The sequence below is a fragment of the Petaurus breviceps genome, unplaced genomic scaffold (genome assembly GCF_028583685.1).
Source record: "Petaurus breviceps papuanus isolate PSGF00001 unplaced genomic scaffold, PetGlider_PUasm1.0 185, whole genome shotgun sequence".
In the NCBI taxonomy this organism is placed as follows: domain Eukaryota; kingdom Metazoa; phylum Chordata; class Mammalia; order Diprotodontia; family Petauridae; genus Petaurus; species Petaurus breviceps.
Genome location: NW_027185797.1, coordinates 35,216,502 through 35,229,181, shown reverse-complemented (window position 1 = coordinate 35,229,181; position 12,680 = coordinate 35,216,502). Strand labels below are relative to the sequence as shown.

Genomic DNA, 12,680 nt, shown 5'->3' with positions numbered 1-12,680 from the left:
TAGAACGAGGAAAGCAATATCAAAAATGACGGAAGCCATGTAAATAGAAAGAATGAGAAAAATGTATTTTGATCCCTCTTATTATAATTAAACTAGCATTTTTAAAAGGAGATGTGAGAATGTGTTTCCTTTCTTATTTACTGAGGTGGGAAGACTATGAATGTGGAACAATGCACTTAATTGTTGAAATTGATTTGATTTGTTGCTTAAATTTTAGTGCATTTAAAAAAATTTATTTTTCTTTTTTCTTTGTTACAAGGGATTTATGACATTTCTTTTTTGCATTGGGTGGGGGGAAGGAATAGTTGTCCTTTACCTGATATTTCCTTTTTTTTCTTTTTTTTTTAAATTCCTTTATGATGAGTTATTTTTCTAGAAAGCATTGTATTGATCTTTTAGATACTAGCCAAAACTGAGCTTTGTTGGAGATTTCCTGGAAGAATTGTAGTTGAGGACAAAGTAAACCAAAGAGTATCCCAACATTCTGACTCTTCCCTTCATTGGAGTCAGGTTCCCCCAGAACTGAGCTCAGCCTAAGTGAGTCTAAAATAGAAACCCCTTGTGGGAGGAGATTGAGTATCCTGGGCCATAAGACATTTCTATGCCTACAAGTTGTTTACCTAAAAGGATGTAAGTTCCTTGAGGGGAAAACAGTTTGTGTCTGGTCTTGCCTTATTTCCTGCCCGTTCCCCACAACCATTCTCCAGGGACACTTGGTGTTTCAATTGCTTCTGTAGGGGCTACAGGGGGCTCCTACCTATTGAAGACCTGGGGAAAGGGAAGATTCTCACTACCAAGTGCTTGGCACTGTCCAACAACAAAATAAATATAGTTTAATCAATGGAAATGATAGTTACAAGAGACATAACCACATCCTTCTCTATTATCCCCCAGGGAATGTAGAGGCTTTTCATCTGACTTAAAGGAGAAAGCTCCAAGAGGAGGCATTAATGGTTCATTGTAAGTGTGGCAGGTGGCATCCAGAAGGGCACCCAGAGATCTGCATTTGGTGTTGTGTCACTTAAACTTATCAGTTCATCAAATTAGCAGAGGGTCCAAGTTTGGAAAGGAAAATTAACCCAAGAGATGATAGAGTAAGGATCTTAAAGCATATTGACAGTCCATAGCATTGGACAGAATCAAAATCTAGTCAGAGTCAATGTGGAGTCTTGCATTTGGGTGCGGGAACAACTCCAATATGGTATGGGGGAGAGTCATGAATACCTAGCAATTGTTCTCAAAAAGATCCATTTTTGTTTGTTTGGGGGGGATCACAAGCGCAATATGAGTCAACAGGGTGATGTGGCGGCCACTGATGTTCATTCAGCCTTGGGCGTCTCTGAAAAAGGCATGGCTTCCCAGAAAAGGGCAGTGATGAGCCCACTATTCTACCCTCGTTCAGCTTCATCTGGAGTTTTGTGGTCAGTTCTGGGCATCATTGTTTATGTAGGAAATTCATCAGCTGGTCAGCGTCCAGAGAACACCAATCAGGATGATAAAAGATTTTGAATTCATGGCATGTAAAGACATGATGTGTCAAGATCAGTTGCAGTAAACTGGGCATGATGAGTCTGGAGGAAAAACAAAAACTTAAGAGGTACTTCTTCCTAAGGAATAAATCTGCCTGTGTCACCCACCTCCTCAAAAACCTTCTGAGACTTCCTATGAGGCAGAGTAGGGATTCTGGGCCTGTTTGAACAAGAGGTTTTAACATAAAAGAGACAATGATTATAGTTGTACTTCTATCTGTTGATTAAGAACATCAATAATAACATAAAACTTCTGTGAAATAAGTAAGACTTTTAAAAGAATTTGTGTTGTTATTCACAACACTTGCAAACTTCTGAAACATAATAATGTTTACATGTGTAAGTTTCTTCAGTAAGAAAGTGTGTAGGAGATTTTTTTTCCCTCTTGTAATTCATGGATTCTTGAATCCTTTGCAAAAATCTCCTTCTTCCCAACTCCCATCTTCTTCTTTTCTATGGCCTAGAGTTTGGCATCCATTGGTTAGTGAGATGCTAAGATTATAGATTTTGAGACAAATGGGACCTTTGTGATCATCCGGTTCAACCCTCTCCTTTTACAGATGAGGAAACTAAAGACTGCAGATGTTGAAAGGCTTGTCCAAGGTAACCCAGGCAGTGACAGAATTCACATCCAGCTCTTCTGCCTCCAAATTGAGGCCCCTTCCCTCTGTATGATATGCAGTCCTCAGTCTAATATTCAAGGTCAAACCAACCTGCCTGGCTTCAATCCTATTTCAACAAATCTTTTTAGCTTGTTCTTGATAGATAAGTCAAAATCACAGACAGGTCTCTGATCTGACTTGACAGATGCCTTTGGAGAGGGATGGAGATCCTCTCCCATGCCTGGAATATGCTCCTTCCTCATCTCTGCTGACTGAAAACAGCTTCCTTTACCAAGACTCCACTCAAGCTCACCTCTTCCAAGAAGCCTTCCATACCCCAGCCCATCAGTGGTTAAGGGTAGTCTCTCCCTCCCCAAATAGTCCTATAACATTTTGTCTGAATCTCTATTTTGTTCCCGTCATGGTCTATTTTATGTGACATGTGTCTACCATAGGTCTTCTCCTCATGAATGGTGAGCTCCTTGAGGATAGGAACAATGTTATTTTTCATCTTTGTTTCCCCAGCATTGAATGCATATTATCAAATTCAAAAGATTGATGTTGAAATGTTGTAGCTCTGAAATAATAATCTGTTTTATAAAATACTTCTTTTTAAGAGTAATTAAATATATTTTTATTATTTTAAATAATTTATATTGCTGTCTTAGTTTTACATCTTCATTTCTCAATAGATCCCTTTCCCTCTCCACCCTGGAGAGCTAACCTTAATAACAATTAATTAAAAAAAAGAAAAAGCAACAGCAAAACCAATTATCACATCAGTCAAGTCTGACAGCAAATGCTTTGCTCCCTGTAAAGAGGAAAAGATGGTGTATAATCATATTTCTTCTTCAGGGTCAAACTTGATAAAAAATGAACATTTTCACAGGATCCAGAGAAATAGAGTGATGGGACCACTCCTCCTCTCCTGCTCCCTTATAAGCCCCCCACACACACACACACACAAACACTTTGTGAATGGTTATTCAATTTTCTGATAGCGACCTTCTCTTTTGGAGAGGAGACATTTTGTTTGGTGAACTCTCTTGTGGTCATTGGTTTGGCTACCAAATCTATTTCCTTTGGTTAAATCCCTGCATATTCTTACAGTGGAGCTCTATTTAAAGCTTGGTCTTGATCAATTCATGTTCTGACACCATCAAAAATGCTGACACACTGTACATTTCACTGAGTCCAGCAAAAACTTTCACAGTGAAAAGAGGACAAAATGCAATTGATTGCTTAGTTCAGCAATATTTACAGAAAAGCCAGCACTGGATATGCTTCTAATAATTTAAGGCTGTTGGAAGCTGGTATGGCAAATTCATAACTAGGACAAAGCGAATTGGACTTTGCCCCAGGGTGCTGAAAATGAGAGGTTACTCAATCCTCACCATTCTGCAGAAGCACAAAACCCACTCTATTAAGAGCCTAGCTGGTAAGAAAAATCTGTTAAAATGGAAAACTGTCACTAAGGAAACTCCTACCCCTGGAAATATTCATGCAAAAGGAAGGGAAATGCACTTATGTGGCATCTGCTCTGGGCCATCAAATGGTATCTCATTTGATCTTCACAACCACCCTGGTAGTTAGGAGCCATTATTATCCCCCTTTTGCAGTGGAGGAAACTGAGGCAAAAAAGAGATGAAGTGACTTGCTCAGTGTCACACAGCTAGCAAGTATCTGAAAGTGAATTTGAACTCAAGTCTTTTTGACTCCATGTCAATGCTCTGTGAACTATGGTGCAATCTAACTGCCTCTGTCTGGTCTGTTTGGTCTGTGCTTTTTGGCCCAGGTGTAAAAATTGCTCCCCATAGTTTTGCAGAGGAGAGTCATGGGTTGAGTTCTGCACTTGGGTTCAGTTCCCAATCCTGTCTTCACTAGCTTTGCAATGAATCACCAATAATATGTCTTCTTTGGACTTTAGGCACTCTCTTGCACCTGTTCATTAGGTTATGGGTGAGTACTGACCCTAGATCCTGATAGAAACAGGTTCTACACCAACGAAATCACCGATTTTTTTTTTAATATACTGATGTAATTGAGGTGCCGGAGGATTTAGGGTTGAAAATATGGACTTGTTTCCAGTATGAATAATTAGTTGCTAAGTTCTGCTAATGGGCTCATCTACCATAGAACTGGGAAGGACCTTAGAGATGTAGGTCTCCCCATTGATTGAGGAGAAAAGTGAGACCCTCTAAAGGGAAACTGACTAAATCAAAGATAGTATTCAGTGTAATCATCAGGATTTGAACCTATGTTTTCTTACTCCAAATCCACTGGACTTTGCATTATACCTGTTCTCCTTCTTATATTTATGTTTTGTCATGAGAGGGAGCCCCTCTGACTTTCCTGAGAATCTTGGAATCTCTTTCTTTCCATTCTCATAATTCTTCACTAATAAGAAGTCTTCCCAAAGGACTATAAAGTCACAACAGAGTCAGAAAGGTCCAATAGTCTGTTACAAATCTTGGTGATGTTAGTGTTAGTGAGCACAGGGGTCCTCACTTTCCTTCCAGTCCCCACCAGCCCAGCCTGGGCATCATCTATTACTTCTTAATGAGAGCCCTGGCACCTAACCCATAAATGTAAATTCCAGCTTGGCAATCTTTTGGATGAACTCAGATCTATAGGAGATAGAATGACCCTTTCCTAGTGAACCAGTAGAAACAGTATTGTCTGGATAGATGTTAGGTGATGTCAGAAATGTAAGCAAGCATCAGAAATTTGTCCTTGTTTTACAATAATGTTGTCATGAAGTTGTTGTGAATCAGTCTCCTTAGGGATGTCTCCCTTTCTGTAAGCACATAGCACAGTTCCTGGTACATGGGAGATGTCTCATAGATACTTGCTGATTGGTTAATTGTTTGAATCACTGGATTAGAGGTGGAAGAGACTCCTGGAAGGAGTGTTGTTGCATGGTTTTCTGTTTGTGGACGATTGTGCTCTCAGTGCAGCCTCTGAAGCTGAGATGCCACGAAGTACGGATCAATTCTCTGCTGCTTGTGCTAAGTTTGGCCTCATAATTAACACCAAGAAAACTCAGGTGCTCCATCAGCCAGCACCAACCATCCATACATGGAACCATTGGTTACAGCAAACGGAGAAGGTATGAAGGCTGTGGGTAAGTTCGCTTCCCTGGGCAGTGCACTTTCCGGGGATGGACACATTGATAATGAGGTGACACACGCATTGACACAGTTAGCTCAGTGTTTGGGAAGCTGTGAAGGAAAGCATGGAGAGAAGAGGTATTAGACTGAATATCAGACTGAAGGTCTGCACATCCATTGTGCTGATCTCAGTCCTGGATGCCTGTGAAACCTGGACATTCTATGACTGCCCAAGCCAGGAAACTGAAGCACCTCCATTTGGATTGTCTTAGGAAGATTCTGAAGATCACCTGGCAGGAGAAGGCACCAGACACTGAGGTCCTTTCTCGAACTGAAGTGTTCAGACTCTGCTTCAGAGAGCGCAACTCTGATGGGCTGGTCATGCTGTTCATATGCCAACTATAAACTTGCCCCAAACACTGCTTTATGAAGAAATCACACAGGACAAGAGTTCATATGGTGACCAGAAGAAGCGATGCAGGGACACTCTCAGGGTCTCTCTCAAGAACTTTGGAATGGATTGTGTGACATGGGAGACACTGGCACAGGACTGCCCAGCATGGCCTGCCCACCCAGAGAAGGTTCTGTGCTCTATGAGCAAAGCAGAATTGAAGGAGCTCAAAGGAAATGCAGGATATACAAATTTAGAGTATCCGCCCCAAATGTTTGCACAGACTATTTGTGCCTGGCCTGTGATAGATTATTCCAAGCTGGTGCTGGTCTGATCAGTCACAGTCAGACTCATTGAAACTGGACTCGAGCAGAGTGATGTCACTTTGGTCCGCTTTGAGAATGAAGAACAACAACCAATCCAGGGCTCCTTGGCCTTGGGTCCATGAACTTGGTTTAAAAAAAAAAGTCTGATAATTCATTTCACCATAATTCGTTTTCTTTATAGGCCAATTTATCTTACTTTATGCATTTGAAAACATGATTCTGAGAAGGGATCTGTGGTCTTCACCAGATTGCCAAAGGGGTCCAGAACATAAACAAAACCTAAGAAGTCCTGAGGTTGTCCAACTTTGCCTCACCCCAGACTGCCTGACTGAAAATTTGAGAATTCAGAGTCTTAGTATACATTGATTTCATTTGGTTCTGAGAATGTTTCCACTTATAATTCCCTGCAGTACATATCTGACTATGTTTCCCATCCCCAAAGTCATTCAAAAATCTTCCATGGTCTTTTTTTACCTCGTGAATAAAATTCAGACACCTGATTCTAGCATTTAGCATTTTCCTTAATATAGATCTGGCTTACCTTTCTGGTCTTATTTAAAATTACTCTCCGTTGCATATTGACCTCTTTGGTCACTGGCCTGCTATTGATTCCTGATATACAACATTCTTGTGAGCTGGTAAAAAAGAGTGTGATTGATGGGACTCCAACCCCCACAATGCATGTGTTTTTGTCTTTGTAACCCAATTGCCTAGCTCAGTGCTTATCATGGAGACAATGCTTAATACATGTTTTCTGGATTCAGCTGATTTTTTTTTTCTGGGAGGCAAGGGGGGACACAGAAAAGAAAGTCCCAGAATATTATGATGACTTCTTCATGATGTTCAACCATGAGCAAACAATAAAACAGAACAATATACTTTTAGCATGATCTCTTAGCACCCCTGTTCCCCCCCAAAATGGTGCTGTGGTGAGCTTTTCCTCACTCAATCTTGCAAAACATTTCAATAATATTAGCAGTGGCCATGGATTAAGCATAGACCCGTGCTCTGTGAGACAGATAAAGGGTACTTAAACGTTCCCTTGAATTCCTATGGCAAGAGGATGTGGTGTCTCTTTGTACCAGGACATTTTGTCCAGGGCAGAGCTCCACATCCTGCTGCCTCAGTCTCTTACCCTGAAATCACATGTGAAACATGTGGATGGAAAGAAGCCCTGTAGGTATAAGAAAGTGGAAATTGGCTGAAGATCAAAGGTGATCCTCATTCCATTCTGGCCTCCAATTTTTTATTATCCCAACTAAATTTAGTCTTTTATAGATTTGTTGTTTTTTTATTTCAAGGGGAAAAGGTGACCTTAAATCAGAGATTAGGGATTTTCTTCCTTATTCAGCCCATATGTAATTTGAGCCCCTTAATAGTGGCTTAGTTGATCAAAACCTCTATTGGTAGGAAGTTTCAGCACAAGGAATGGTTTGATGTATTAATATTTCTTCCTTAAATATGTCAGTAAAGCCCTGGCTGGCTTAAGTCACAGGAAAATGCCTTTGAAAACATGGCTCATTTCACGATCTAGAAATCTGTGCTGACTTATTGCACTTAGTCCTGGCTCTGCCCTCACTTACCAAATGTGGCAGCTTGAGTAAGGCCCTTCTCTTTGCCTCAATGCCTTCATCTGCACTTAGATGAATTGTAAAATTCCTTCAAGTTTTAAATACTTGGATTAACAAGCAATCCTAAATTTCAGGAACAGGAAGCACCAGAGAGTTAGCCTCATCTAATTAATCTCAAACACAGAATCTCTTTTTAATTTTTTTTGCTTTTTGGAGGGGGTAAGGGAGGGCTGGGGTTGACTTGCCCAAGGTCACATGGCTAGTTTTGTGTTAAGTGTCTAAGGCCGGATTTGAACTCAGGTCCTACTGACTCCAGGGCCAGTGCTCTATTCACTGTGCCACCTAGCCACCCCCAGCACAGAATCTATTCTTCAATATTTCCCAGCATTAATCATGCATCCTCTTCCTGAAGATCATCAATGAGGGGCTGATGACCCACACAAGTGGGGGGTGGGGGTGGGGGTGGGATGGGAAAGTGTCATATTCAGACCTCCCTTCTAGATGAACCTTATTTTGGTTAGTGTGAGGGGAGGCAAGCTACACTGAATCAGACTCTCCACCTATTTTTTGTGCTGCCCAGGAATTAAGAATGTTTTTTTTTTAATGTTTTTAAATTCAAGAAAACTTTATTTGCAAATGCTAAAATCATTCTTAACTTGACACAAACACAGGCTGAGGGCTATATTTGGCATGGGAACAGTAGCCTACTGACTCCTTCTGGTTTAGTAATTGAGTCGTCCTATCTCCAGGTTGGAAGGGAATATATAAGGGACATGAGAGAATGAAATTGTCACCAGTTTTGGAGTCACAGTCCTGAGTTCACATCTCACCTCTGCCATTTACTACTCTTTTTTTTTTAAAGCAATTGGGGTTAAGTAACTTGCTCAAGGTTATACGACCAGTTATTTTGTGTGGGTGCCGAATATCTGAGGCCGGAACCGATCCCCGGTCTCCCGACGCCTAGGGGCCGGCGCCACTTGGCTGCCCCTGCTATTTACTGCTCTTCCATCATTGGAGCAGGACTTTGCTTCTTTGGGACTCCATATACTTATCTGTGAAATGGAAGGGTTGAACTTAATGATATTTGAGGTCCATTATGGGACAACTTCCTGGAGTCTCTGAATTTTTGGTGTGGACTATTGCTAAAAAAAAAAAAAAAAACAAATGGAGTCACAGAGAGTCAGACATGATGGTGTAATGTAATACCAAAAGAAGGCAACTTCCCAGGTTCAAAATACCAGCATAGGTGCTCTCTATTTTATTTAGTGACAAACCAAGAACAGAGAAGATCAAAACATGACATCATTCCAAATACAGCATTTACTAAGTGTGATTAAATAATCTCCAAGTACTACCCCACCCCAGGATCTTCCAATCATTCAATCAATTACAAAGTCTCTGTTCTAAATACTTCTCCACCCCTAGGCTATACCTTAATTAAGTCCACCACAAAACCCCCTCTTCTCAAATGGAGATTAGTTTCCAAACATAGGTAAAGTACCTTCATTTGTCAATCACAGAGCACAATAAGGTCAAAAGTTCCCCACCCCTGGATCACAATTGAATCTACCCCAGAGTTATATCAAGTTTAAACACAGCACTTAATACCCAAATGGAGGTCTTTTCTTCATCTTGACACGAGGCAAGTTCTCAGCAATCTTAGTTCCTGGGGAGACAAGGCTTAGCAAAGCCACAAGATACATTGCCAGTCCCTTCATGAATTTATCCTCTGTCTGTAGAACAGTCCTAGAACCCCTGAACACATTAGCAAAGCCCTCTCCCAGGATTTCTGTAAACATACAACAAGAAAATCCTTCTTCAGGGCTTCTGAACCAACAGAAAGGCTCCCAGACCCCTGCAACAACAGCACTGTCCCTCACCAGTGGACAGTATTCACTCTGTCTGCAGGACAGTCGCAGGCCTTCTTAGCGAACAGCCAGGTTCCAAGACTTCTTCAACAAAAGGACAGTCTTTCACCAGTGGACAAATCTGGCAAAATAACATCAAAACAGACAGACAAAGTACCAGCAAAACAGCCATGTCTCCTCAGTCCTTGGCAGCTCAGGGGGCAGGTCTCAAAAGTCCAGGGCAATTCAAATCAGCCACCAGCAATTCTCTTAGTCTCTCTCTCTCCACGAGAGAGAGCTGCTACCAAAAAAGATCTTCCGCCTCTCTCTTGTCTCTCCAAATCTACATCACCAGCTCCTCCCAGTTCAGGACTTTCTTTTCACATCAACAAGCCCATCCCACAGGTGGGATTAACAAACTCTGGGCTTTAACACAATCAATTTGAAAACCAAGCCAATACAGGGGAATCTTTAATTGCCATTACTATCACAGATGGAAAGGGGTGAACGACAGCAACAGCATGATTAGGTATTACTGTCCCTTCCTTGGGCACAGGAAAAGGCCCTCATTGTCCAGTACCATATTATTGTATTCTTACTGAAGCATGTTCTCTGAGACTCACTGGCTCAATCCCCATGTTGAATCCCCAAAGCAAGGCTGACTAACTCTTCTCTTGGGGCTGTAGGAGTGTAGCTGAGGGATCATGGCTCATACAATCGAATTTCTCACACCCTAGCTTGTGTGCTCCAACAATATTGAATACAAATGAATATCTCTCATTATTCATTGAGAAGTTAACATCAATTAGCTTTTTCAAAGTGATATTTCTTTACACCAGTGGGGAAAATAACTCAAAATATATAAGGTCTTCATTGATCTATGTCCAACATCAGAGCCTATATCCTGGAACTTTCTAACATTCTGTGCTACTTATGGAGTTATCTGAGTCTATGTTCCCTTTATACCCCAGTCAGATTTGTTCGGTGCAATGCTGAAATGAAGGACACTGTTTCATCATATAGCTAGCTCTCTCTCCTATAGTCTGCTTCTTGATTATGAGTCTGAAGCTGGTATTAATAGAGTACACGGTCTGGCAAAGATCTAAAAGACCCCACCCACTGGAAAGGCTCCAAATCTGGGAGCAGTGATGGATGGTGAGGGAATCATTGGCTGAGAACTGGAAGGATCCTTTGTGGTCATCCAATCTAACCCCATCATTTCACAGGTTAGCAAATCCATTCCCAGTGGGGTTAGTGACTATCCCAAGGTCATATAATAAGTACGTGGCATGGCCACTATTTAAACCTAGATCTTTTGCATTTATATTTAGTCTCATTTGATGACTGGCCAAACTGAGAATGAATCATCCTCCCTATTCAGGAAGTGATAAGGTTTTTGGGGCCACATCAATTTGTGAGACCATCGAGCAATCAATTATTCACATTTATTTATTTATTTGATTTTTTGGAAGGGCAATTGGGGTTAAGTAACTTGCCCAAGGTTACATGGCTAGTATTTGTGTGTGTGTGTGTGTGTGTGTGTGTGTGTGTGTGTTATGTGTCTGAGGCCGGATCCAAACTCAGGTCCTCCTGACTACAGGGCCAGTGCTCTACTCACTGAGCCACCTAGTCGCCCCTAGTCACATTTATTAATCAGGTTCTCATCAGACCCAGTGGTAGGTGCTAGACTAGTTACACAAAAGGAAATGAGCCTTGCCTTCAAATAGTTTACTTGCTCTGCTCACAGATAAGTATGAGGGGCTTATGATCTGCCCAGGGAAGGAAATGTTTCACAGAGGTGAAATAATCATAGATGTTTTTCTGCAATGGGAAGATTCCTGGTTTTGGACTCAGAGGCCCTGGAATAAAAGCTTGGGCCTTCCACTTACAAACTCTATCACCTTACCTAAGTGGCTAAATCCTTTCTGGTTTTCTTGTCTATAAAAATAAGGGGCTGGACTATATGCCCACTAAGGCTCTGAACCTAATAATTCTGCTGGCTCTAGATAATTGTGTAGATAGAAAATTATTGATTTTCATGGAAGTTTGATGTCTTTTTATTTCATATTTTCAAATATTATATTTCTTCTTAATAGGTTTCGGTAATTTGACAAGGCAACTGATGCAGGTGGCTGATGGACATGTGGTGATGGCTCTGGAGGGAGGACATGATCTCACTGCCATCTGTGATGCATCAGAAGCCTGTGTGAATGCCCTACTAGAAAATGAGGTAAAAAAAATTCAGTGTCTCGGGGGCAGAGGGTTGGAGGAGGGAGTGGGGAAGGATGAACAATGGATTCAAAGGGAATCCACTCATCTCAGTAATGCATTTTCTACTGGAAAAAAATGGTAACTTTTTTTTGGTACCATATGTACTCACAGGCACAACAAATCTATAGGAGAGTAGTAAGCAAGCCTTCCATCATAGCTCAGTTTAAATAGTCTAAGTTTTTACATTCTTTTTTTTAAACCATAGGAAGCTAATCCACTTACAGAATCCACATTGAGATCCTTTCCATCCAGTTACTGAGAGAGCAGAAGAGATATGTCTAGAGGACCATCAGAAAGAAGGAAGCTTTATCTAGGCATCCATAATTCTTAGTGTTAAAGCCTTGATCTGCAAATTACACCTGACACAGTTCTTAACATTTCCAGCTGTATCTGTTCTTGGTTCACACCAAGATTGTTTTAAAGGTTACAATTGTTTGTTTGGGGTTTTTGTACAAACCTAAGATTTTTATGGGTGTGGGCAGCTCAGAAGGGAGATTAAGGCTGAATAAATAGGTCTGGGAATTCTCTGCAGATAGGTAGTAATTGAATATATGGGAGCCGAAGAGACATCAAATGAGAAAGAGAGAAAAGAGAAGAGAATCCATTTCATTCCTTGAATGGAAAACACCGGGATAGACGTGGATGAAGATTCAGCAAATGAAAATGGGACAGAGTTTTCAGCCAGATAGGAGGAGAAGTAAGACAGAAGGCAGTCTTGAAAACCCAAAGGGGAATGAGTAGCCAGGAAGAGGTGGGCAATAGACACAATTACTGTCTAAAGGTCAAAGAGGATGAGGCTTGGGAAAAGGACTGAACTATTCAGAGATGATTAGTACCTTTGGATAGAGCAGTTCCGATTCAGTGGTGAGGTAGAAAGAATGAGCAGATGCCCTTCTGTATTTTGTCTTTATATACTCAGCTCTTACTCTAGTACTTTGCACATAATAGATACATGTTGAATGTAAGGAAGGAAGGAAGGAAGGCAGGAAAGAAAGAAAGAAAGAAAGAAAGAAAGAAAGAAAGAAAGAAAGAA

General features: G+C 41.1%; 1 protein-coding gene and 1 long non-coding RNA gene across 4 annotated transcripts in view; one reads left to right on the top strand and one right to left on the bottom strand.

Annotated features, from left to right (window-relative positions):
* Positions 1–12,680, top strand: part of LOC138161815 (histone deacetylase 4-like) — a 135,658-nt gene that overhangs the window by 50,447 nt on the left and 72,531 nt on the right. For all 3 annotated transcript variants that reach the window (XM_069088762.1, XM_069088761.1, XM_069088760.1), the window contains exon 2: positions 11,473–11,606. In XM_069088762.1, coding sequence (XP_068944863.1) covers positions 11,499–11,606 — 108 coding nt within the window. In that variant the 5' untranslated portion in view covers positions 11,473–11,498. The remainder of the gene's footprint in view (positions 1–11,472; positions 11,607–12,680) is intronic.
* LOC138161816 (uncharacterized) overlaps positions 4,960–12,680 on the bottom strand; it is a 171,501-nt gene continuing 163,780 nt past the window's right edge. Inside the window, exon 6 of the long non-coding RNA XR_011168475.1 lies at positions 4,960–5,352. This is a non-coding gene — a long non-coding RNA (uncharacterized lncRNA). The remainder of the gene's footprint in view (positions 5,353–12,680) is intronic.